Raw genomic sequence first — 27,049 nt, forward strand, 5'->3', positions numbered from 1 at the left:
TCAGCGGAGCCGCCGAACCCCCCGCCCCGCCCCGCCCCGGGTCCGCGACCCAGGAGCTGGCGGGCGGGGCCTCCCCGGCGGGAGCGCGCGCCTCGGGCGCCGTCCGCGGGTGGAAGCAGAGGAAAGACGGCGGCCTGGGAGCGCGCGAGGCCGCACGTGCGCGCGCCCGCCCGCCCGCCAGCCAGTCCGCGCGCCCACGCGCCCACGCACGCTCCAGCCCACCCGTAGGCCCGGGAAGTCTCGCGATGCCGTAGCCGGCTGCTCCCGCTGCGGGTGGCTCAGGCTGTTGCTGTGGTTGCCTGAGTTGCTGCTGCTGCGGCGGCGTCTGTGCTTGTGGAGGTGTTGGCCTCTGGGCGGATGTTGACATTGTGGTGGTGTTATTGCTGATGGTAATGGCGGCGGCGGTGGCGGCGACGGTCCCGACCTCATCTCCTCTGTAGCCGGAGCCAAGAGAGCCGACAGCGAACTCCGCGGCCTCGGAGCCGGCGGCAGCGGCGACTCCCCTCAGCCTCCGCCGCCTCGCCCGCGGGTACCCCGGCGCCAATCCCGGGAGTCAGGCCCCTTTGGGCAGGGGCGCTCGGAGGCTCAGGATGGCGGATTTCGACGAAATCTATGAGGAAGAGGAGGACGAGGAGCGGGCCCTGGAGGAGCAGCTGCTCAAGTACTCGCCGGACCCGGTGGTCGTCCGCGGCTCCGGTCACGTCACCGTGTAAGGCCCGGAGAAGGGCGAGGGCGGGAGGTGCGGGCTGGGGTGGGCCCCGTTACTCCACGGGAGCCCGATTTCCCCTGTGTCCGTCGGGTGTCGATGGCCTTCGGAAAGAGTCGGCGACCAGGAAGTGAGAACTTGGCTTATTTTCGTTTGTTTGGGTCTCCGAAGTGGGGACGGACGCTGTCCTTCCTCCTCCACACACCCCTTTAGCAGGCCCTACAGGCCCGTGCGATGTGACGATCCCAGTAGGCACGGGTTTTCATTAGGGTCTGTCCTGCGGGCCACCCTTCCCCTTCAGGGTGTATTGCCGGGGAGCCTCCTTGTTTTCTCGCCCAGTTATCCTGTGGTTCTCTGTGCCTTTGCACCGAGTGACATGGCTCAGAGGCCAGATCTGGGTCGTGTGAGACCCCAGTGACAATTGGCAGCGAAGCTCCCTGTCGTGTCTGTTTCCCACATACCCACAGTTCTCCCAGTTCTTCCACACATTTCCGCACAGCTAATGCAAGTTCTTGTAGTTGTACGTGATAAAAATATATAGTTGAACACAAATTTAAGATGTACAGAAAGAAATATGTTTACAACAACAACAACAACAAAAAACTACGTGAGGGACATACACTCTGCTCAGGTTACTGAGGGAAAACTGTAGTCCTGAAGTTGGGGCTTCTTAATTTGGAAAGTCCCACTAGTAACATTAAAAGTTTGGTATTAAACAATAAGGAATGAAAGCTTTCGGAAAGACCATGACAAATAAAGGAATGTGAAGACTTGAACCAAATAATGAGCTGTCCGGAAGCAGGAAGTTTTGTAATGTTTCTCTATGAAGTCCGCAGTTTTGTACCACTTGATGTATTGATACTCTCCCATTTTAGGTCTCTTGTTCAAATCAGAGATCAAACTTCCATACTTGTCAGGTATCTCTGTACTTCTTCAACTTTTCAGTAAAAGAGCCGGCAAGTCTGAAAATGTCTGGAATAGTCTTCATTATATTTTGGTGTAGAGTGAGTGGGATGTGCTGTGAATAACTTAGGGAAACAGTAAGACTTCTCATACAAGTTTGTCAGCAAAATAATTGCATTTCTCTTATGACCAGCCCTATTGTTGTTTGAGTATGCTTATGTAATGCTTTGATTTCTTTAGCACCTGTTAGTTTATATTCAGGTGACTTAACAGGGTAAAAACACTGCATAATTGCCATCACAGCCCTATGACAAGACAGTGGAATTTATCACCACAATAACACTAAGTGTTGTCACCAGCTTAAGAAATACAACCAAATATCATGGATATTAAACTTTTAACATATATCACAGAATTCATAACCTGCCATTTGATTTTATTTTGACTTTTATGATCTTTTTGCCTTGTTTTAAGCCTCAGGAGTATGTGGATGCTTAAAGAAGTGATTTCCAAACTTTGACATGCCGTCTATCCCTCCTTCTACTTTCCTCATATCAAAGAAAAGCTAAATCTTGTCATTTAAAAAGACGCCGCTGTAGTTGTAATGTTACCTCTGTTAAAGAGAAGAAAAACTAAGCACTTTGTTGAAAGTGGAAAATGTAATAGTGGACAAAGTGCTCAGAACCTAAGTAATCAGTAAACTTGATTGTAGTTGGCTACCTGGAGAGATTAATAGGGTAGAAAGAATTATTAGTGGTTTTCAAACTTAGCTGTCCATTAGAATCCTGGGTGGCTTTAAAAAAAGACCCTTGTGTTTGCTCCACCGCAGGCCAGTTGAAGGCCAAGTACTGAGTGAGGGTCCTAGGCGTGGATAGTTAAAATAATAAATAAATAAATAATACAGTCTCACAGGTGATTCTAATGTGTAGCCAAGCTTGAAAACTATTCCAGGTTATAGGGAGGGATTATCTATCATCAATAAACAGTATGCCTTTTTACACTGGGAGTTAAATCTCTGATCTTCCTCAGCAACTTCCTTCTTCTCCCATTTATCTTGGTTCTGGGCTCTGGGTTAAAATCTATCTCAGCTACTTCCTGGATAAATTGTTTATTCATGACCTTTAGTTGAGATGGGGGTAGTTACAGTCGATACCTTTTAAGATTATTAAGGATTAAATGAGATAGTACATGAAAAGAATTTATTGCCGTGTGTGGTACTATGTTCAATAGATACTAGTTTTTATTATTATCCTCCTCAGATATAGTTTTACACTTTGAGAAACAGGTGTAAAACAAAGCACTAAAAAATTAGAATTGCCGTTGTCAAACATAACAGTGATTCACTTTAGTGTTATTTTTGATTTCTAAGCAATGTGTATGTGCTTCAATTACTGTCTGAAGTATTTTGATGACAATAAGGATCTTTCTGCATTGAAAACTTAAGCCTGTTTTGTGGCACATAGGTAATAATACAAAACTTTTTTTTTTTTGAGACGGAATCTCGCTCTGTCGCCCAGGCTGGAGTGCAGTGGCCAGATCTCAGCTCACTGCAAGCTCCGCCTCCCGGGTTTACGCCATTCTCCTGCCTCAGCCTCCTGAGTAGCTGGGACCACAGGCGCCCGCCACCTCACTCGGCTAGTTTTTTGTATTTTTTAGTAGAGACGGGGTTTCACCGGGTTAGCCAGGATGGTCTCGATCTCCTGACCTTGTGATCCGCCCGTCTCGGCCTCCCAAAGTGCTGGGATTACAGGCTTGAGCCACCGCGCCCGGCATAAAACTTTTTTTTTTTTAACATGGCTCTGTCAGGCATAATTCCCAGGCACACTAGCACACTATGCCAATGGATAGCCCAGTTAGCACCTATAAAGGTTTTTAGAATTGGTGCATATGTGTTACTATGACTGTTGAGCACATTCAGTTTTTCTTGCTTTAAATATAAATGGGAGGAGCTATTAGAACAGTTGTAGTAAGACTGGCTAAATTTGTCACTGCCCCTCACACCCCCTCCCCCACCTTTTTTTTTTTTAACTGAGGTGCTGATCAGAGCAGTCTTCCCTTACCAATTTGAAAGTAATTGACCATGTAAACTGAATCATCTGTAGTCTAGATCAGTCTGGAAGGATATAGATCAATCCATATGTTTTTCACAGATGTAACTTTGAGTAGGCCTTTCTGCTCTTTTTTTCTACTTTAATATATTACAGTATTACTGTTTATTTTAGAAACTATTGTATTCTCACGTGACATGATTGGCATGTCATTATGGTGATGTGAGAAAGAAAGTTACCTTCCATTCTCTAGGTTGGTCTCTAGGCATAATCAGATTTTTGTGACATAGGATGCAACATGTCTAATTTGCCTGAAGTCTGCTTTAAAGTGGCTTTTAATACAAATATTTTCCTTTTTTTAAATACAAATGTTTTCATCTTGACCCCAAATAAGACTTATTTTTTATACTTCTCTCATGATCAGTATTCTTTTCTGACATTCTTCTGTTAAGTATAATATTTCCCTTCATTGTTAGATTTCTATGTAGCAATATGGAGAAATCTTGTGCAGAAGCATATTTTGAGGAAAGTGGTATTGGAAGGAAGGAAGATAAATGATAAATTCCTATTATTGCATAATATTTTGGTACATGTAACCTAAAAGATTTACACTTATGATTCAATTAAAAGTAGATTTCCTTTTTGCTTTCATGGTGACTTCTCATATAACTGACGATGAGGAAAAATAGTTTCTAAAAGCAACAGTAATACTGTAAAAAGACTATTAGGTAGTCTTGATCAGATTGGTTAATATTTTAAAGTTATGGAGTTTCTTATGCTTCAAAATATATTTACAAAATATGTTGATCATTTATTGAAGAGTTTCATTTTTCACAGTGATAACTCTAAAAGATGTGTCAGTCTAAACGTTAGAATTTAAAAGTAGTTTTAGGCCAATATTTCCTAGGTAATCTATCATTATAACAGACATTATTTGCTCCCATCCCCACTTTCTACCCTTCTTATATCAGAATCAAACTTGGGGCTTTCCTAGATTATGTATGATCTTTGACTTCTAACTCAAGCCCTGTCATAGAGCCAAGTTATTTTGCTGAGGTTTGTTTCTAATGTTATTCTCTTGTAATTTTACTGTGTCTTCATGTACTCTCTTTTGAGGTGTAATCTTACCATCTCCACAAATCATTCCTTGTCCTTCAACACCAGTTTTTATCAATGGCTGTCGGAAACCACTTTTTGCTTGTTTTCATTCCAGATATGTTATGGAAGATTAAAGATTTAGAAATGTGACTTGAAAATGTTTGGAAAGTACATTGGGATGGAGTATGATTTTTGAATAAGAGACATCACAAGAACACCTTAGTATTTATCAATTTTTCAAATGGTAGAGTTAGTAAAAAATTGTCTTGAAATGTGTATTTCAGGAGTGCTACTAGATGCTGTGGTTAGCAGTGAGACCTGAATGTGAGTTGCCAAATTACAGAATCATTTCAATAAAGCAATTTTGTTAAACTTCATAATTCCGACCTCTTTTTCCCACCCAGCATAATATTTAAGACATATTCTATTTATTTCTAAAGATTAAGGTTTCTGTTTTCAGATTTTTGAAGGTCTCATTGATGTATCTCCACAGGATATAAAGTTCTTGAGGGCAGAGGTTGTGTTTATTGATCTTTCTTTATTCTTTAATATAGTATCTAGAATACTATAGTTTCTATATTTTCTAAATGAATGAAGTAATTGTATACATCTTTGATTTTGTCAGAATTGCCAAATGAATCACTGTTTTCTTCTCTTTCTGCACCTCCTAACAAAGGCAAACAATATTCTATAATAGACTACTTATCACATTGAAAAGATAAATGGCTCCTCTGTTTTAAAAAATGAAATCTGGTAATTGTGAGGAAATTATCAAATTAAGGTAGTTTTTTTTTATAACTCTTTTTTGTTTTTTTTCTCAAGAGATTTTTTTTTTTTTTTTTTGAGACAGAGTCTTGCCCTGTCATCCAAGCTTGTGGGCAGTGGTCCGATCACAGCCTACTGTGGCCTTGACCTCCTGACTCTAGTGATCCTCCTTTCTCAGTCTCCCAAGTAGCTAGAACTACAGGTACACGCTGCTATGCCCGGCTAATTTTTAAAAAAAATTTTTTTTTGGTTTTTGTAGAGATGGGGCTTCACTGTGTTGCCCAGGCTGGTTTTGAACTCCTGGCTTCAAGTGTTCCTCCTGTCTCAGCCCCACCAAATGCTGGGATTGTATGTATAAGCCACCATGCGTGGCCTCCCAGAGATTTTTCTTATTCCATATGGTTTGAGAGGAAATTAATTTGATTATAATTTGGACATATCTTTGGTAATATGAAGAAGAAATTCTATGCATTTTATTTGGACCAACTACTAAAACTTCCTAATGCATAGATTTTCTTGAAGAAATGAGAACTATGATAATTAACTGAGGTTTCAAAGTTTTTACTGTATTTGAATTTGAGAATTTATATGACATTTTGGTCCAAAGAGTTCAGTGTTGGATTTTTGCCTACCAAGGGATATGAAATTGATTAGTACTTAAAATTTTATATGACTAGCTAAGTAGAAAAGAGGGATTAAATGGTGAAAAGTAAATTATATGTAATTATTATGATAATAATCAAATACTATTCCAAATAATTTAAATAAATAATATTACTCTAAAGAATAATACTATTAAGTTGAGATCTACTCTTGATTTCCAGCTGGAGTTTATACTGTTAACAGGTTAAAGGCCCAGGATATTAGGCTAGCTGTATACTCAGAAAGAAATCTTTCAAATATCTGATAGCTATGTCTGGCTTAGGTTTCTATTCTGCTATAAAGCGATTTAGATTTTATTCTTAATAAAATTAAGCTTTAAATATAACATGTAGCAACAGATGCTCTTAAGTATCCTTTTAGTGCCTTCCGTGTAAGATTGTGTGTGTGTGTGTGCTGTGTGTGTGTGTGTGTGTGTGTGTGTGTGTGACTTTTGACCCAATCAGAATCTTGGGTCTGGAAGGGAAGAGTTTAGGGATTTTTAGTTTTGGTAAGAGTGCTGTGTGATTCTGTCAGACATATTTGGAAAGTAATAGATGGTACTGTGGAAAAAGTATGGTCTTTGATATTAGGCACATTGGTTTCAATTCTCAGTCACTTCCTAACAGTAACCATAAGCAAATTAACCTTTCCCAACTTCAGTTTTTTCTTCTGGGAAAGAGGATAGTATCCACCTTAGAGGTTACGTGTGAGTCAGAATTTATCTAATTAATAGGCATTCAACAAATTATTACTTATGACATACTTTGATGTTTAACCCTGCATGCACATTTTTTGGTTACTCTTTACCATTTTGTGGGATGTCAGTCTAAAATGTGATGTATGCTTTTCTGCTTTAAAACAAGACTCTGAGCATAGATCAGAATTATCTAATTGACTAGAGGAATCATTTAATCAAAAACGACTATCAGATTGATACACAGTGATGCCTTAGTGGCCCTGAGGTATGTTGGAGTTTGAGAACTTTCTCTAAATGGCACTTTCATTTAAATTTCATATGTGGGCTGTTCTTTTTGGTTTACTTTCCTCTCTGTTTGTAATTGATCAGCTGTACTTGGAAGTAAAACAGCTAGCCTTATTTGAACTGCATATAAAGTAAGACGAGTTCATTCTGATTGTTGAGTGTAGATGCTTGGGTTTTACAATATTTACTTTGTTTTATCAGAGTATGTTTTGCTTAATCTTTGATTATCAGCTATCTTATTGAGGTTTCCTGATAAGTAGTTTAATGAGTATTTGTTAAATGCCCATTTTTCTGCCAGGTATTGCACAAGGCTCTAGGTATATAATGAAACCCAAAATGAAACACACATAGTTTCTGCCTTCATGGAGTTTACTGCTAATAGACAAATTTTGTCTGATAAAATTGCAGTGAAGGAAATGGATGAGATCCTGTGATTGAAAATAATGTGATTAGGGAGACCCTCTCTGAGGAAGCTAACATTTAGGAAGGACGAGAGTCCTGTCAAGAGCCCCTGGATCTGGAGAACGGCAGGTACCAAGACTCCAAGCCAAAACAAGCTTGACTTGCCTGAGGAACTGAAAGGATACCTCTATATTATGGCTAGAATATAGTGAACAAAGGGGATAATGTCTTGAAATGAGTTTGGAGAGTTCAGTAGGGGCCCGAAAGGATTGTAAAGGGATTAAGATGAAATTTAGAAGGTTATTGAAGTAGCCTCCATAAGATGTGATAGTGGCCCCAGCTAGGGTGTTGATCTCTAGATTAAATGAGTTATTACAATTCTGGGTATAAACCATCAAATTTCACAGCTTTTCCTATGATGTATGGAAATACATAGCAATGGCCACTTTTGCTGTCCAATTCCTCAGTTGTTGTGTGTGTTTTGGTCTGTTTATTTTTTAATTTTAGCTTTGTGTAGGCTGACGTTAAATAACTGGCTACTTTTTACAGTTAAATAACTGTTCACTGGGAATGATTTTGATGGCATACCTGCACTTTCTGTTCTGATGCTGGGGCAGCTAGTATGCCAAGAGAATAGCATGTGCCGGTAGTAGAGAGAGTCTTTCCCACAGGATCATAGATTTTGAAGTGGGAACCCTCGTAAACGTGATATCCTTTAGCTATAAGGTGTGTGGTATGTGACAGCCCTCAGTACATGATTCGTTAGATTTGAGGAAAAAATTGTGTTTTTTATATCTTACATTTAAAACTCAGTTGCATCCACAGGAGCTGAAATGTTCTCACAATGTCCCTGAAGAGTAATTTTTTTCTCCTTAAGCTTTTTTCTGTCCCACTATCTACTTGGATGGAGTTGGTTGGATTTGAAGGTAACCTAACTTTGTTATTTTGATTGATAAAAAGTGAATGTACTATATATAGTGAGCTTCCTGCAAGAGCTTCTTGTTTTATTCTCTTTGATCTTGCATTGTAGTCATAATGTGGGCCTTGGTTAGTTCAGTGGTGGAGTTCCTATGTACCCAGTCTCCTTTCTTGGTCTTTTCTAGACTACTCAATTATAAATGTTACTTGAAATGAATATTTTTGTTAGTCTGTATTATAAATCAGTTCAACCATATATTTTGCTTAAGTGAACATAATTTAGCATCATTATCTTGCTCTTAAGAGTTATAGAAGTATTAAGAATATTCTAAAATATGTATAAATCAGATATACAAAAATTTTTTTCTTTAGTACAGAAAATTTAAAAGTTGTTAAGTTAGATCAGCTGCATCCCTATATCATCAGAAGTTAGTTGTACTGTGCATTTTTGTCGGTATACACTTGTATAACTTTCACTGCTTAACAACATATGTAATCTGTTAATAATGGAAATTATAACCTTAATAATTAAAAACAGATAAAATGCTAATGCTAGATTATTATAAGACTATGTATAGTGGTGAGGTTTATGATAGAGTAAGTTTAACACATGCTTTAGAGAATTAAGTCTTTGATTTCACTAGTTTCCCGAATGAGATTAAACTTTCATGAAACTGGATAAACTCAAATATTGTTCAGAATGTGGTTACAGAGTTAAAATTTTTAGGATTATTCTGAAACCCAAAAATATGTCTCTAACTCCAGAGTTTCTGTATCTTTTGGATAAATAGAGTGTACTTTCAATTAGATCCCATCCTCTTTGAGCTACACTGATATTCAGACATATGTTGAATCAACCAGATAAACGTAAAGCATGATTTATATACATCAAAGTCTGTTAATTTTTTTCCATAATTATGACTTTATCTCCAAAAGTAGCTAAAAATTTGAGTTCATTGAACTCAAAGTTCAGGATTAGGAAATAAGCTCTCTCTGCATGTGCCATCTGTATAACCCATGTGTTCAGTTTAAAATTTCTAGTTCATATGCTCATAGGTCTTGTCATATCTGTAGGAAGATAAAAATTCTCTGTATCTGTGGATTTGTACAGGTTGAATGTCTCAGAATCCAGAATATCCAAAATGGAATTCATGATCTACACCCCAAATCAACTTCAATGGCAGCCTTCCATTGTCAGTTGATGGCAGTCTTTGTTTAGCTCAAAAACTTTTTGATATGTTCTTGATTTTCCTCTTTCTCTTTCACTGCATCCATTTTGTCTTGACATTTTGCCTCTGTCTTCAAAATCTGGCCCTATTTTGCCACCTACACGGCTGGAGTGAGTTGCCAGTATCCCTTCTGCCTTACACTTAATATTATTTCTTAAGTCGGGCATGCTGGCATGTTCCTATAATCCCAGCTACACGGGAGGCTGAGACAGAAAGATCACTTGAGCCCAGGAGTTTGAGACTACCCTGGGAAACATAGCAAGAATCCATCTAAATTACAAAAAAATATATATATATTTTCTTCCGCCTGTCTCTACCTTTCCACTTTTGCGTCTCCTCTTATACAATCATTTTGGTACATCTGCTATAGTGATCCTTTTAAAACATAAGTCGGTTCAAGTCTTTTCTCTGTATCAGGCCCCTCAAAGGTTCCCTATCTTCTTCAGAGTCCTTTTAATGTTCTACAAGACCCTTCCTGATCTGGCCCATCATTACTTGTCTGCTGATCTCAGTTTCTTCTTACTATTGGCTTCAGTTTATTTTGACTTACAGTTATCGATGGCTTTACTACATCTTGACTTCAATTTAAGCCCTCTCTGTTAAGCCCTCTCTCTGTCAGCTCTGCATGTTACCATCTCTTTGTCTTATGTTCAAATACCTCGAGAGAGCTGATTGAGTTAGTTAATGTTATCTAAGTTAGGCAGGACTGTTTGGCCTTGCCATTCCATGTGCTGCTACCCAGCCCAGGGATTAGCTGTTCTTAAAGCAGATACCCACTTGTGATCTAGTTAGCCAAAGTATAGGGAGTTCCTAGTTAGGCATGCAGAGTAACAGACTACACTCTCTAGTATACATGGTTTTGAGCTGTGTAGCGTCTTTTCAGATTGTTGTATTATAATTAATTTAATTATAAGATATTTCTGTTTTAAAAATTTCACTGTTAAAAATATCACTGTAACTCAGAAGAAAAGAAACATCGAACATGTATTTTTGATTAAGGGCAAAACAAGTTGAAACAGCAGATTCTTGCATTTCTGCATTTAAAAGGCAAAATTCATTATGAGTTCAAAACATGTCTTAATTTAAAATGATAGTTCCGTAGTGAATGCCAGGAGACATAGTTAATGTAAGGAGACACAAGGAACATAGAAGAAGTAAAAACTGAAGTAAGAGGGACAGAGGATTATATGGACTTGAACTATGGAAAAAATTGAAATGCATTCAAGAAAACTGTTGATTAGTGAACCCAAATTTCCCTGTTTACTTATCTTAAAATACCTAGTTAATGCCAAATAAAATATTCAAATAAGAAAACAAAATTAGGATGGTATTGTACGTTATAAAATATTTGTCTGCTGGGTGTAGTGGCTTACGCCTGTAATCCCAATACTTTGGGAGGCCAAGGTGGGTGGATCACTTGAGGTCAGGTGTTCACGACCAGCCTGGCCAACATGGTGAAGCTCCGTCTCTACTCAAAATACAAAAATTAGCCCGGCATGGTGGCAAGCACCTGTAATCCTAGGTACTTGGGAAGCTGAGGCATGAGAATCGCTTGAACCTGGGAGGCAGAGGTTACAGCGAGATGAGATCACGCCACTGCACTCCAGCCTGAGCAACAAAGCGAGCCTGTCTCAAAAAAATAAAATAAAATAACTCGTCAATTATTTAGTTAACAGCAACTATACATTGCTGAAAAATAGCTTTTATTTAAAAAAACAACAAATGACACAAAATGTCTTTAATACCCCCTCTGTAAAATAACACTACAGAATACTTGATTATTCATTAACATATCTGTACCACTGCAGCTATTTTCTCTTGATACATTTCTGAAAGTAGAATTACTGGATCAAAGGGTAGGAAATTTTTTTTTTTTTTTTGAGACTCAGTCTCACTGTTGTCGGCCCGGGCTGGAGTGCAATGATGCAATCTCGGCCGACTGCAACCTCCGCCTCCGGGTTCCAGCAATTCTCCTACCTCAGCCTCCCGAGTAGCGGAGATTACAGGTGCCCACTACCACATCCGGCTAATTTTTGCATTTTTAGAGTGACAGGGTTTCACGGTGTTGGCCAGGCTGGTCTCGAATTCCTGACCTCAGGTGATCCACCTCCCTTGGCCTCCCAAAGTGCTGGGATTACAGGCATGGGCCACCGCACCCAGCCAGAGTAGGAATATTTATTAAGACCCCTTTTATGTACTACCAGATTGCACTCCTGAAAATTCTATCAAGTTGCGAGATTTTTGTTCTTTTCAGTTAAGATCATGATATACTGAATTTTCTTCTTCAACATTTTCTTCCATTGAGAAAGACGGTAAAAATACTGAAGATATATAAATAAATCTAAAAATGAAAGGGAGGGAAGGTGAAGAAGTTTATGTTCAATGATATTTCCATGTTTCTGGTTTGCAAATTTCATTTTTAATGGTTGTTTAATATTCTGTTATGTTGAGATAATTAACCATTCCTAAAATGTTATAGATACATTTTTTTTTTTTTTTTTTTTTTTTGAGACGGAGTCTCGCTGTGTCGCCCAGGCTGGAGTGCAGTGGCCAGATCTCAGCTCACTGCAAGCTCCGCCTCCCGGGTTTACACCATTCTCCTGCCTCAGCCTCCCGAGTAGCTGGGACTACAGGCGCCCGCCACCTCGCCCGGCTAGTTTTTTGTATTTTTTAGTAGAGACGGGGTTTCACCATGTTCGCCAGGATGGTCTCGATCTCCTGACCTCGTGATCCGCCCGTCTCGGCCTCCCAAAGTGCTGGGATTACAGGCTTGAGCCACCGCGCCCAGCCACATAGATACATTTTTATATTTGTGAATAAAGATTCAATGAACTTGTTTATGCATTAATTTAATCCACAATTCAAGTTATTTTTTAGGTAATATTACATTTCTAAAGAGAAGACACTGTGACAAAGATATAGATATTTTCAGTGCCAAATTAATCTGAAATGGTTGTAACAATTTATAGTTCCATTGATAGTGTGTGACATTTTTCCATCTTGACCTTCTTGCCAACATAAAATATTTTTTAAATGTAATTTTATTAGTCTTGTAGATAACTGAATTAAGATGCCACCTACGTTAAATCATATTTTTAAAAATTATCCAAGTGCTGCTTCTAGCTTTTTGGATTAGTAGAGTGTTTGGTTATTAGAGTCTGAAGGGGGTTCGGCTTCCTACTCAATGCAGGAATCATTGCTCTTCTTTCAAGTACATCAAATTATTATTTTATGGGATGAAACTTGGCCTTTCTAATACTGTGCTGAGCCAATTGCACTTTGTCTTGGAATAAAGAAAATTATTTTTACCATATTTAAAAACTTTTATGTAAACTTGTGGGTACATTTATAATGCTGTCAGTTGAAAACAAAACATATATGCCATTTTCATTCTAACAGTCTCTGCCTTCTGCTGAACTTAAGAAGCCAGAAATAAGGTATTGTCAAAATTAAGTGGTTTATGTCAAAAATAAATCATTAGAGGTGATATTTTACAGTTATATTATCAAACAAGAAGTGTGACTTTTCTTATCCATTTAATAAAAATAGGATGGTCTTGCTAAAATTCTACCTGATACTATTGTTTTGGTTGGTCTAGATTTGGAAAAAAAAAGAGAGAAGGTTTTGGCAGGGATGAAAAACATAGCAAAGGAGATATTTGCTGTGGCCTGTGCCAAATAAGAAATTCTGATGTTCAAGCTCTTTGCCAGGAGAAAGCATGCTATATGAAAGAAGACTTGCTGAAAAGAGTGATTTTCTACTACTCTGATGAGAACAGTCTTATTAGTAAAGAAGTGTGTAGGAAAGCCTGGATTGTAGTAGTTTGAATAATGAATGAGAGGTAACGTAAAGGTAGTTAATGTAAAGGAAGTCTTTCAAAACATTAGTTGAGGAAGGAAAGAAATAGATACCATCAGACACTGAGAGAGAAGAAGTAATAGGGATTCACAGTCTCAGGTGGCTGGACTAATTCAGGTTTGTAGGCTGTGTTTAAGTAGCCTGAAGCGAGGTAGAAATACAGTGGATTGCAATGGAGACTGGAGGAGATGCAACCAGAAGTAAATGGTTAGTTTGTGGAAGTTTTCCTCCATTGAGAGATGGTAAAATTACTGAAGATATAAAAGTAAGTCCAAAAATAAAAGGGAGGGAAGGTAAAGCAGTTTATATTCAATGACATTTTTTTTCTCTCAGAGTTGACAACTGTGGTTATTTGCAAAAAAATGTTGTGAGGATAAAGTGGAGTACCTAAAGACAGGTGCCACAACTACGGAGTATGGAAAAGGGAACTTATTGGGGATGAATAAATATTGTTAATTAAAATAATACTCACTGAGGTTACAAATAAGATATGTGTGTTTTATATATATATATGTATATTTATTAATGGTGATACATTTATAAATGTGAATTTTCTCCAGTAGCTCCAGGCAATGTGAAGAAAGTAAACAATTTAATTGAACCTGGGTTGGCAAGGGACACTGTAGAGATGATTAAGGGTGTTTGTTGGAGTATATTCAAAATGATTGACTGTAGTTCTGGCAAATAAGGAAGGAAATGGAGTCATAGGGAGCTATGGAGGGGTAGGAAGCAGTAAATTACAACCAGAGGCCAAAAAACAAATTTAGTAAGGATGGGAGAAATGAAATGATTGATGGCAGTGGTAAGAGGAGAATTTTACAGTTCAGAATTTCAGAGGTGATACAGTCCCAAGTGGTAACAATATGCAGAATATATCACAGTGAGTAGGTTGCTGAGTTAGATGGAGGTGCAGGAGGTAAAGTTATTTAGAATAGATAAGGTCAGGAGTGAACTGTAGTTGAGGATTTCTAAGGAAAGAGTGGCATTTCAACAGGGTTTGTGGTTAAAGTGAAGATACATACAGGTGTGTGGTGCTTAATTACGGGGACTATTCTGATAAATGGGTTGGTAGGCAATTTCATCATTGTGCAAACATCACAGAGTGTGTGTGTACAAACTTAAATGGTGTAGCCTACTACACATCTAGGCTATATGGTATATAGCCCGTAGCCCTTATGCTACAAACCTGTACAGTATGTTACTGTACTGTGTATTGTAGGCAGTTATAACACAGTGGTAAGTTTTGTGTATCTAAACATAGAGAAGGTACAGTAAAAACACGGTATTAAAATCTTGTGGGACCACCTTCAAGTATGTCCTGACTGAAACATTGTTAATATGGCACATGACTGTATGTATTTAAGGTTTGTTTTGTTTTTTAAGATAAGATGTAAGGAGGTATCCTGATAGCTGCAGATCAACAGATTGAGGGTTTCAGAGGAAAGTGTTAAAGGAGTTTGGAATGGAAAAAGGTCTATCAGGAAAGATAAACCTGAATTTGATGATGATGAGAAAGCAGGATAACAGATTGGAGTGGTTTGCACTGAGTTATGACTATAGACTGGAGGAATGTAGAGATAGTGAAATGGATGTGTGTAGGATATGAGTAAAACAAGCCTGTTTCAAGATTCCGTTTAGATTTAGGTGTAAAGTTGGAGTTCCCCCTTCGAAACTTTACAGTGTGTATTACATGAACTTTCAAAATTATCTCAAATTACATAAAAGTAAAATTGGTCTCATATGTGATTTCTTAAGGAAACAAAGGAAGCTGTAAAAGCCATAAAAGCCTGTATTGAAGTGTTGCATGGAATGTGCTCAATAGTTGTGATTTGAATGAATTCTCTTTTCTCCAAGTACTGGTAGACTTCTGATAGATAAAAGCAAAATAGGTTGTTTTTATTATGTCTTTTATCTTCTTGTTATATTTACCGTTCTTTGAAAATAGTTTAAATCTTTTATCAATTCTAAAGCCATGGAATATTTTAACCATGATTCAAGAAAAGATCTTTTAGGTAATAGGAATAGATATAGGTATAGTACATGTCTACATTTTCTTTCATACCATCTAATGCACTGACAAATAGATATTGAATGGAACCTAAGAGAGTTCTTGGTAGCACTTTGTCCGTTCCTACTTTTTTATTTTTTCTCTCCCCTTTTCCTTATTCTTCCCCTTCCCCACTCTTTTTCCTGCATTTTGCTTCTCATCTTATTGCTTGTGTAGGACACCTGCTAAAATTCACAGCTATTGTTTGTTTCCACCATTAAAAGCTGGAAAAAATTGCTATCCTACCCATTAAAATAATATGCTTTGTAGTTAACTTTTTAAGATATAAATTAAATGAACCATTTATATTTTTGTTTACATACTGCTGGTTAATTAACATTCAGCCCCTTATCATTATGCAAAAGTTTCCATTTAACTGCTAAAATAATTGCTTGTTACATTTCATAAATTGCTATTACAGTTATTTTATCTCATACTTCCATTTTATGTCTCAAACTTCCTCCGTGTGTGAAAATGCTTTCTATTGACTTGACTTTTAAATTAAATGGTCTATATTTTTGGCAACAATGACATGTAATAACATATTCTTCTCATTTTTTAAAATAGATTTGGACTGAGCAACAAATTTGAATCAGAATTCCCTTCTTCATTAACTGGAAAAGTGAGTGTCTCATTTCTGTACTATTTGTATGCCTCAAAGTGACAGTTTTTTTCTGAGAAAATTAGAAAAAAGTATGTTTATCAGTCATGTTTTTTGACATTAATATTGCATTGTTATTATTTCTTAAAATTTTTCTTTAGGTAGCTCCTGAAGAATTTAAAGCCAGCATCAACAGAGTTAACAGTTGTCTTAAGAAGAACCTTCCTGTTAATGTACGTTGGCTACTTTGTGGCTGCCTTTGTTGCTGCTGCACGTTAGGTTGCAGTATGTGGCCAGTTATTTGCCTCAGTAAAAGGGTAAGTTGAATTATATATTATAATTTAAATTTAGAAGTGGACAAGCAAGTCTTGCATTTATCTAGTTTTTATTTTTATATTGAATGAATCACCTATCCTGAATACAATATGAATCCAGGAGAGGAGTGAGTCAGTAAAGTTACTATATATCCAAGTGCTGTTACTAAATAGCCATCTAAAAATTGTATTTGTAATTTTAGGAGCAAGGAGTAGTGTATAGCATTGTCTCTATCTGTACATTGATGGTGGTGTGGTATAGTGATAAGGGTGCTGGCTTCAGGTCTACCATTTATCTCTATGACCTTAGGCACATTTCCTAACCTCTTTCAACCCTACTTGACAAAACTGTAAAATGTTCACATGTTCATCTACTAGTTGAATAGGATTATTGTAAAGGTATAATGAAAATGTTTGGAAAGCTCTTAGCTGAATAGCTCAAAGGAAGTGGTTAATAAGTATTAATTAGTAGTATTCTTACTGATAGTAAGATAGTACCCATACAAGAAATAAAATGGTTACGATGGTGGTTTCTAGTTGGTAAGATTATGGGACATTGTTTTCTTCTTTTTATATTTTACAAGTTTTCTGTAGTGAGCACAAAGTGATTCTGTAATCAAAAAAAAAATAATTTTAAAGACTCATTATTTTGACTACTTATAATAAAAAATTCTGGCCAGGCACAGTGGCTCATGCCTGCAATTTCAACACTTTGAGAGGCCAAGGCAGGTGGATTGCTTGAGGTCAGAAGTTCAGGGCCAGTCTGGCCAACATGATAAAACCTTGTCTCTACTAAAAATACAAAAAATTAGGTGTGGTGGCAGGTGCCTGTAATCCCAGTTAGTCAGGAGATTGAGGCAGGAGAATCGCTTGAACCTGGGAGGCAGAGGTTGCAGTGACCTGAGATTGCGCTGTTGCACTCCAGTGTGGGCAACAATAGTGAAACTCTGTCTCAAAAAACAAACAAATATAATTTTAAGATGTTGGTAGAGATATGACAAATTATTACAGATTGAAGGCTTATATTTTTGTTAAATTTTTAAAAAATGGTATTTATATGTTTAAAAATGAAATTTTTTTATTTTTTAAAAAACATATATTTACAAAAAATTGAGACAGGGTTTCACTATGTTGCCCAGGCTGGTCTCGAACTTCTGGGCTCGAGCAATCTGCCCTTCTTGGCGTCTCTAAGTGCTGGGATTATAGGCATGAGCCACTGCACCCAGCCAAAAATGATATTTTGTTAAGATGAAAATGAATGAACAGTTTTATGTGGCTACGTTTTGATAACCAATAAGAGTAGGAAGTATGGATGAGCTAATTCTCTTTGTCCCTTGATTTCTGTTACAAAATAGAAGATATATTCCTACTAAAAGTTTTTGAGTTGGTACATTCTATTGATAGGAAGGAGTTAATGCCTTTGTAATAGAATGACTTTTGTGATATTTACTTCAATATTTCTAATATTCCTTTTTTCTAAAAATGATTATTTTTTTTCATCGTTCTCACCAGATTACCTTTACACCACAGAACATTTTTTCGTCTCTGGATCCACAGTTGATTTTGTTGCTCTTGTAGTTTGGATCCCCTCACTCCCTTCCGCTATGTGGGCATTTCCATTGTTTCAGTGCCTGCTATGTCTCACTTGGTTGGTAATTGCTATCAGGTAACCCAAAAAATCATAAGAGTTTTGTACTGTAGATACCTTCGAGATCTGACTTTTTTGTTTGTGCTTGGTTTTGTTTTGATACCCTTTTTTTAAACCTTTAAATGAGTAGCATAAGATACTGCAGTGTTTGTACAGTGTATTTAGAAAATACAGGTAAATGAGTTAAACTTTGCATTCTTATCAACTTGAGATCCTTTTTGAAATGCCTTCATTAAATTCCTTATGTGAGATGTAAGATTGACTTTTTTAAGCTAATTTCATCTGTAGTTTCTGAAAGTACATTTCATTTAGCATTGTAGTGTTCAGTCTAAGGTCTCTCTTTGTATTTTATATTACTAGATGGAATATTTATTTGATACATTTAATTTCATATGGACTACTATCCAGGGAGCATAAACAAACATGACTTGCTTTTTAAAAAAGCCATACATATCTGTGTCTTGGGTGTAAACTGTTATATAACCATGGTAAGAGTGACACTTCATGCGTGTGTGAAGGATATTGCAGGCCCTGGAGAAAGAGGTGCTTTGTAAGATGGGGGCAAAATAATTTGGATTTTTTTCCTTTTTTTTTTTTAATTATACTTTAAGTTGTGGGGTACATGTGCAGAACATGCAGGTTTGTTACAGAGGTATACATCTGCCATGGTGGTTTTCTGCACTCATCAGCCCATCATCTACATTAGGTATTTCTCCTAATGCTATCCCTTCCCTACCCCTCAACCCCCGACAGGCCCTGGTGTGTGATGTTCCCCTCTAGAGCAGGGATTTTTAATGTTTTATTTGCCATAAATCCTTTTGATGGTTTAGGGAAGCCTATGAATACTATCTTAGATGCTTTATATATATTTAAAAACATTTAATGTATTCTAAATGTATAAGGTAAAATACATGGGATTAGAAAGGAAACTGATTATATAAAATATAGTTATCAAAATACTAGAAAACTTCAATGTGATTTATAAATATGTTTATTAATGCATACAAAATAAGATAGCAACAGATCCATGGTAATAATATGATAGGAAGAATCTGTGATTTCTCTAAGTGATGAAGGTACAGGTCCTGTTTAGTCTATTGTAGTTAGTTGCATACATTCATGACCTAAGGAAATGTAATGCATTTCAGTTAGTGGTTAAAAAGATGCATTTTCATTTCACTCACTTTCACAGACTCCCAGAATTCTAAGTACTGCATGTTAAGAACCCTCGATTGAGAGGCATGAGATAAAAAATTGCCAGCCTGTGAATTTCTGTTTTTTTACTTGTGATGTGAAATCCTTTTATATGGTTAGAATGGTCTCCGACTCTAAGACATATCAGGACCAAAGGCATACTTGATACGCAGCTCAGTGTTTTTACTTTCTTGATATTATTCACTGATTTGGAAAACTGCAGTTCTGTCTTACCTTTAAAATCCATCCCCTCACAAGGTCAGGAGATCGAGACCATACTGGCCAACATGGTGAAACCCCATCTCTACTAAAAATATAAAAATTAGCTGGGCATGGTGGCATGTGCCTGTAATCCCAGCTACTTGGGAGGCTGAGGCAGGAGAATCGTTTGAACCAGGGAGTTGGAGGTTCAGTCTCAAAAAAAAAAAAAAAAAAAACAAATCTATCCCCAACTTAGTGTGCCTTCTATTTATGATCTGTTATTATTCCCAAGACCTTGTTTTTATTCTGTTCTATTATTATTATTGTTTTTTTTTTTTTTTTTTTTTTTTTTGAGACGGGAGTTTTACTCTTGTTGTCCAGGCTGGAGTGCAAATGGCATGATCTCCACTCACGGCAACCTCCTCCTCCCAGGTTCAAGCAATTCTCCTGCCTCAGCCTCCTGAGTAGCTGGGAGTACAGGTGCCTGCAGCCACACCCAGCTAATTTTTTTTTTTTTTTTTTTTGAGACGGAGTTTCACTTTTGTTGCCCAGGCTGGAGTGCAATGGCATGGTCTCAGCTCACCGTAATCTGCACCTGCCCAGTTCAAGTGATTCTCCTGCCTCAACCTCTGGAGTAGCTGGAATTACAGGCTCCCGATACCACGCCCTGCTAATTTTTGTATTTTTAGTAGAGACAGGGTTTCACCATGTTTGCCAGGCTGGTCTTGAACTCCTGACCTCAGGTGATCTGCCCGCCTCGGCCTCCCAAAGTTCTGGGATTCAGGCATGAGCCACTGTGCCTGGCTAATTTTTGTATTTTTAGTAGAGACGAGGTTTCACCATTTTGGCCAGGCCGATCTCGAGCTCCTGACCTCTGGTGATCTGCCTGCCCTGGCCTCCCAAAGTGCTGGGATTACAGGCGTGAGCCACTGCGCCCGGCCTATTCTATTATTTTGATTATTTTTTAGAGCTGCCAAATTGCCTTTTTTCTTAACTACCTTTGCCTATTTTTGAAAATTGTTTTTTAATATACAGTAAAATTTTTGTATACAGTTCTATGATTTTTGATAAATGCATAGAGTTTTGTAACCACCACCAGAATGAAGATACATAACAGTTTTCCGTTAAAAACTTACTTGTGCTGTCCCTCTGTAGTTGAACCCTTGTCAACTCTTAAACCCAGCAACCAGTGATCTGTTGTCTATCCCTACAATTTTGTCTTTTCTAGAATATTATATAAATGGAATAAAATAGTATATATAACTTTTTGAGTCTGGCTTCTTTCATGTAGCTTAGTGCATTTGAGAGTCATCTATTTTCTTTTATGTATTAATAGTTTATTCTTTTTTATTGTTGAGTAGTATTCCATTGTATGGATGTATCACAGTTTGTTTATCCATTCATCACTTGAAGACATTGAGTTGTTTCCAGTTTTTGAATAAAGCTTGCCATAAACATTCACATACATGTTTTTGTGTGAACACAAGTTTTCATTTTTAGGAAGGGGATTGCTGGGTTATATGCTAAGTGAATGTTTAATTTTATAAAAAATTTCCAAACTGTTTTCCAAAGTGGGTGAACCATTTTGCATTCCAGCCAGCAATGCATGAGAGATCCAATTGCTTAGCATCCTTGCAGGACTTGACATGGTTAGTTTTAGAAATTATAGTCATTCTAATAGATATATAGTAGCATCTCATTGTGGTTTTAATTTGCATTACCATCATGAGTAATGATGTTGAGCACCTTTTCATGTGCTTATTTGTACACCTTCGTTAAAGTGCTCATTGAAATATTTTGCCCATATAAAATAGTTATTTCTTGTTGAGTTTTGAGAGTTCTTCATATAATTCTGAAAATAAATCCCCTGGCAGATATGTGCAAATATATATTTGCAGTCTGTAGCTGTCTTCATTCTCCAACAATGTCTTTGGCAGAACAAAAGTTGTTGCTTTTGATGAATTCATCACTTTTTAAAAAAAATACAGATTGTACTTTTAGTGCTGTATCTAAGAATTTGCCTAAAGCAAGGTCATGAAAATTTTCTCCCATGATCTCTTTACTTTGCTTTTAGGTGTGTGACCCATTTTAACTCAGGTTTTAATATGAGTGTGAGGTATGGGTCAAAGTTTTTTGGTTTTTTTTTTTTTTTTTTTGCATGTGACTTTCTAGGTTTTCCAGTACCATTTGTTGAAAAGACTATTCTTTCTCCCTTGAATTGCCATTGTACGTTGTCAAAAATCAGTCAACGATACCTGTTTAGGTCTCTTTCCATACTCTATTCTGCTCTATTGATCTATATGTCTATCTTGATTAAATATCACAATATCTAGTTTACTGCAGCTTTTTTTTTTTTTTTTTTTTTTCTGTTTTAAATAAAAAGGAGACAGGGTCTTGCTGTGTTCCCCAGGTTGGTCTCGAACTCCTGGGCTCAAGCAGTTCTCTCTCATCTCGGCCTCCCAAAGTGCTGGAATTACAGATATGAGCCACTGCGCCCAGCCTACTGTAGCTTTACAGTAAGTCTTGAAATCAGGTAGTTTGAGCCTTTCAAATTTTTTCTTATTTTTCAAGATTGTTTTGGCTATTGTGATTTCTTTACCTTTCTGTATAAATTTTAGAATTAGCTTGTCAAATATTTATAAGAAACACTGGTATTTGATTGGAATTACATTCGATTTACAGATGAATTGGAGAGAATTGACATCTTAACAGTATTAAGTCTTCCAAACCAAGAATATGACGTAGTCTCCATGTATTTAGGTCTTTGACTTTTTTTTTGTTAGAGCTTTGTAGCTTTTTACGTAGCATATAGATTATGCTCATGTTTTATTAGCTTTATACGTAAGTATTTCTTTGGGTTTGTTGCTAATGTAAATGGTAATTGTTTTTTTAATTTTGATTTCCAATTGTTCACTACTAGTACATAAAATACAATTGATTTTTGTATATTAACATCATGTCTTTCAACCTTGCCAAACTCACTTATTAAATTCCAGGAACTTTTTTGTGGATTCCTTGAGATTTTCTACAGAGATAACTATGTTGTCAGAAAATAATGACAGTTTTATTCCCAATCTGTGTACTTTTTCTTTTCCTTCCCCTTTTCACAGACTTCTAATAAAATGCTGAATAGGAGTGATGAGAGCAAACTCCTTGCTTTATTCTTGATTTTCTCTGTTTTTCTGTTTTCACTTCCATTGATTTTTTGTTTTTATTATTTCATTGATTTGGATATAATTTACTCTTGTTTTTTAGTTTCTTAAGGTAGAAGTCATTGATTTGTTGTTTCTTTTTTTCTTATACGAACATTTAATGCTCTTTCCTCTAAAGCGCTGTTTTGACTATATCCTACACATTTTTATATAGTATTTTTGTTTTCATTTGTTCAAAGTTTTTGTGATTTTCTGTCCGACTGGTGGATTATCAAGAAGTTTGTTTAACCTCCAAATATTTGGAGATTTACCAGAAACTTTTCTGTTACTGATTTCCAATTTAATTTTATTACTGTTAAAGTGTATACTTTGTGTGATTTCAGTTCTTTTAAATGTGTTAAGTTTTATTTTGTGGCCTTGAATACAGTGTATTTTGGTAATGGCATGTTCAAAACTTCTATTTATATTTTACTAGCTTTATTGAAGTGCAAGTGACATACAATAAACTGCACGTTTAATGTATATTTGATGAATTTTGTCACATGTATACACTTGTGTGCATCAAGATAGTGAACATATTCATCATTTCCAAAAACTTCCCTGTGCAAGTGCTGATCTGCTTTCTGGCACTATAGATTAGTTTGCATTTTCTAGAATTTTATCTAAATGAAATCATACAATATGTATTCTTTTTTGTCTTCTTGTTTTATTTTAAAATGGATGACTTGAAAAGTCCCATATCAATTAAGTAAATTGAATTTGTAATTTAAAAACTTCCAGCAAAGAAAATTCCAGGCCCAGATACCTTTACTGGTATATTCTTACAAAATTTAAGGAAGAAATAATGCCTATTCTACACAAACTCTTCTAGAAAATCAAGAGAAAAGAACCCTTCCCAGCTCACTTTATGAGGCCATCATTACTCTGAGGCCAAAACCAGACAGAGATATTATAAAAGAAAAGACAGAAAAATGTTCCTCATAACATAGATATAAAATTTCTAAACAGACTTTTAGCCTATCAAGTCCAACAAAAACATGAAAAGAAAAACACACATGGCCACGTACATTGTCCTTCCCAGGAAGGTAAGTAAGGTTGGTGTAACAACCAAAAATGCAATGAATGTAACTCAACATATTTCTAAACTAAAAAGAAAACCACACAACAATCTCTAAAGTGGCAGAAAAGGCATTTGACAAAATCCAGCATCTATACTTGATTAACAGTCTCACAACCTAATAGAATAAAACTTCCTCAAGCTGATAAAGGACATCTACAGAAACCGTACAATTAACATGACACTTAATAGTGAAAGTCTGAATGCATTTCTTTCAAAATCAAGAACGAACCAAGAGGATGTTCTCACTACTACTTATTATGTTATTCTGGAGATTCTAGCCAGGGCAGTAAGGCAAGAAAAAGCAACAAGTATAGTAATAATACTGTCTTGATGGGCAGATGACATGTTTGTCTATCAAGAAAATTCAATAGAATCTTTAAAGAAACTCCTAGAACTAACAGGTGAGTTTAGCAAAGCTATACCCTATCAACAAAAAATAAAAAATTAAAATGAAAAAATACAATTTTAAAATAGCATAAAAATACTAAGTACTTATAGAGAAAGCTGAAAAAAATGTATAAGACACATACACTAAAATCTACAAAATATCACTTAGAAAAAAACTTAAAAGACTTAAGTAAATGGGGGAAAATATTGGTTCATGTGTCAGAAGAGGAAATTTTTTGTTTGTTTTGAGACGGAGTTTCACTCTTGTTGCCCAAGCTGGACTGGATTGGTACGATCTTGGCTCACCACGACATCTGCCTCCCAGGTTCCAGCGATTCTCCTGCCTTAGCCTCCGAGTAGCTAAGTTTACAGGCATGCGCCACCATTCCTGGCTAATTTTATGTTTCTAGTAGAGACAGGGTTTCTCAGTGTTGGTCAGGTTGATCTCGAACTCCCGACCTGAGGTGATCCGTCCGCCTCAGCCTCCCAAAGTGTTGGGATTACAGGCATGAGCCACCGCGTCTGGTGAGGAAATACTTTTAAGTGGCCAATTTCTCCAGACTGATCCATAGATTCAGTGCAATCCAAAGTAAATTCCCAACAGGACTTTTTTTTTGTAGAAATTGACAGGCTGATCTAAAATTCATATGGAATACAGACAACCTACAAAAGCAAAACAACTCTGAAAAGGGAATACAAAGTTGGAGAACCAACACTACCCAATTTCAAGACATAATTATAAAGCTACAATACTCAAAGTAGTGTGGTACTCGCATCAAGATAGACAAACAGATAAACAGAAGAGACAGAGCCAAAAAATAGACCCCTTTATGAACTGATTTCCCCCAAAGGTAGAAAGGCAATTCAGTAAAGAAAGAACAGTCTTTTAAGAGAGATAATTGGTAAAATTAAATACCTATACATTTTTTAAAAATCCTTCAATCTATACATTAAACTGTATTTTAATAGAAAGTTTAACTCAAAATGTAAAACCTAAACCTATAGAACTCTAGAAGAAAACGTAGGAGAAAAATTCTTGTGACCTAGGCTTAGAAAGAATTACTAGGTATAACATTAATGGCACAGTCCGTAAAAGAACACCAGACAAATTGGACTCCATAAAAATTAAAAATTTCTATTTTTGAAAACTATTGGAGGATTTAAAGACCAACTATTGACTGGGAGAAATCTTTGCAAAGCAGATATTTTTATCCAGAATATATAAAGAATTCTCAAAACTCAACAAGAAAACAATTCAAGAAACATTGAGCAAAAATTTAGAACAGACACCTGACCAAAAAAGATACATAAATGAAAAAATAGCATCTTTGCAGATGCTCAACATCACTAATCATTAGGAAAAATGCAGATTAAAACCATAATGATAACATTACATACTTATTAGAAGGACTGAAATTAAAAAGACTATGTTAGTCTGTTCTTCCATTGCTATAAGGAAATACCTGAGACTGTACAATTTATAATGAAGAGGTTTAATTGGCTCACGGTTCTGCAGGCTGTACAAGAAACATGGCACTGCCATCTGCTTAGCTTGTGGGGAGGACTCAGCTTATAATCACAGTGGAAGATGAAAGGGAGTGGGCATCTCATATGGCAGGGCAGGAGCAAGGGGGTTGGGGGAGGTGCCACACTCTTTTAAAAAAACATCTCCAGAGAACTCAGCACAAAGCCATGAAGTATCTGCCCCCATGATCCAATCACCTTCCACCAGGCCCCACCTCCAACACTGGGGATTACATTTCAACATGAGATTTAGAGGGGACACATACTTAAACTCTTTAAAAGACTACTCAGTGTTGACAAGGATGTAGCAGAACAGAATCTATTCTACAGTAGTGTGAGATCATAAAATAATAGTACTTCCACTTTTGGCAGTTTCTCAGTTCCTTAAATGCATTTCCATGGATTGACTATAATTGTGGGTTTGTGTATTTATTCATGGAGCTTATGCTGTATGTATTTTGGTGTTCTATAATTAGGTATATGAATTTTCAGGATTTTTGTGATTGACCTCTTTATCATCATAAAATTGACCTGTATTTTTCTTTGAAATTTACTTTGTCTAATATTCATAGTCATTCCATTTCTTTTGATTGATGTTAGCATGGTATATATTTTTCCATCCTTAAACTTTTTTAGCTGATTTGTACCTTTTATTTAAAGTTTATTTCTTATAGGCAGTGTTGGGTCTTGCTTTTTTATTCAATCTGACAATCTCTGCCTTTTAATTAGGGATTTTGACCCATTTACATTTCTTGTGATCATCATTATGGCTAGGTTCATCTTTCATTTTGCTGTTTTTTCCATCAGATTTTTAATTTACATTTTTTTTCTCATTTTTTGCCTTATTTTTGCTTTTCTTTTTTCTTTTCCTTTCCTTTCCTTTTCCTTTTTCTTTTCCTTTTCTTTTCTTTTCTCTTTTCTTTTCTTTTTTTCTTTTTTCTTTTCTTTTCTTTCTTTTTTGAAACAGAGTCTTACTCTGTCTACCAGGCTGGAATGCAGTGGCTCAGTCTCAGCTCACTGTAACTTCCTCCTCCTGGATTCGGGAGATTCTTTTGCCTCAGCCTCCTGCGTAGCTGGGACTACAAGTATATGCTACCATGCCTGGCTAATTTTTGTGTTTTTGGTAGAGACGGGGTTATGCCACGTTGGTCAGGCTGGTCTCAAACTCCTGGCTTCAAGTGATCCATTTGCCCCGTTCTCCCAAAGTGCTGGGATTACGGCGGGAGCCACCACACCTGGCCTCATTTTTTGCCTTCTTATTTATTTATTTATTTATTTATTTATTTATTTATTTATTTATTTATTTATTT

General features: G+C 36.7%; 1 protein-coding gene across 1 annotated transcript in view; it reads left to right on the top strand.

Moving 5' to 3' along the window:
* Positions 1-252: 252 nt before the first annotated feature.
* The window catches only part of CHIC2 (cysteine rich hydrophobic domain 2), a 54,992-nt gene continuing 28,195 nt past the window's right edge, over positions 253-27,049 (top strand). The window contains exons 1-3 of the mRNA XM_023183142.3: positions 253-709; positions 16,166-16,220; positions 16,361-16,516. Of these exons, the coding sequence (XP_023038910.1) occupies positions 591-709; positions 16,166-16,220; positions 16,361-16,516 (330 nt within the window). The 5' untranslated portion in view covers positions 253-590. The remainder of the gene's footprint in view (positions 710-16,165; positions 16,221-16,360; positions 16,517-27,049) is intronic.

This window comes from Piliocolobus tephrosceles, chromosome 3 (genome assembly GCF_002776525.5).
Source record: "Piliocolobus tephrosceles isolate RC106 chromosome 3, ASM277652v3, whole genome shotgun sequence".
In the NCBI taxonomy this organism is placed as follows: Eukaryota; Metazoa; Chordata; class Mammalia; order Primates; family Cercopithecidae; genus Piliocolobus; species Piliocolobus tephrosceles.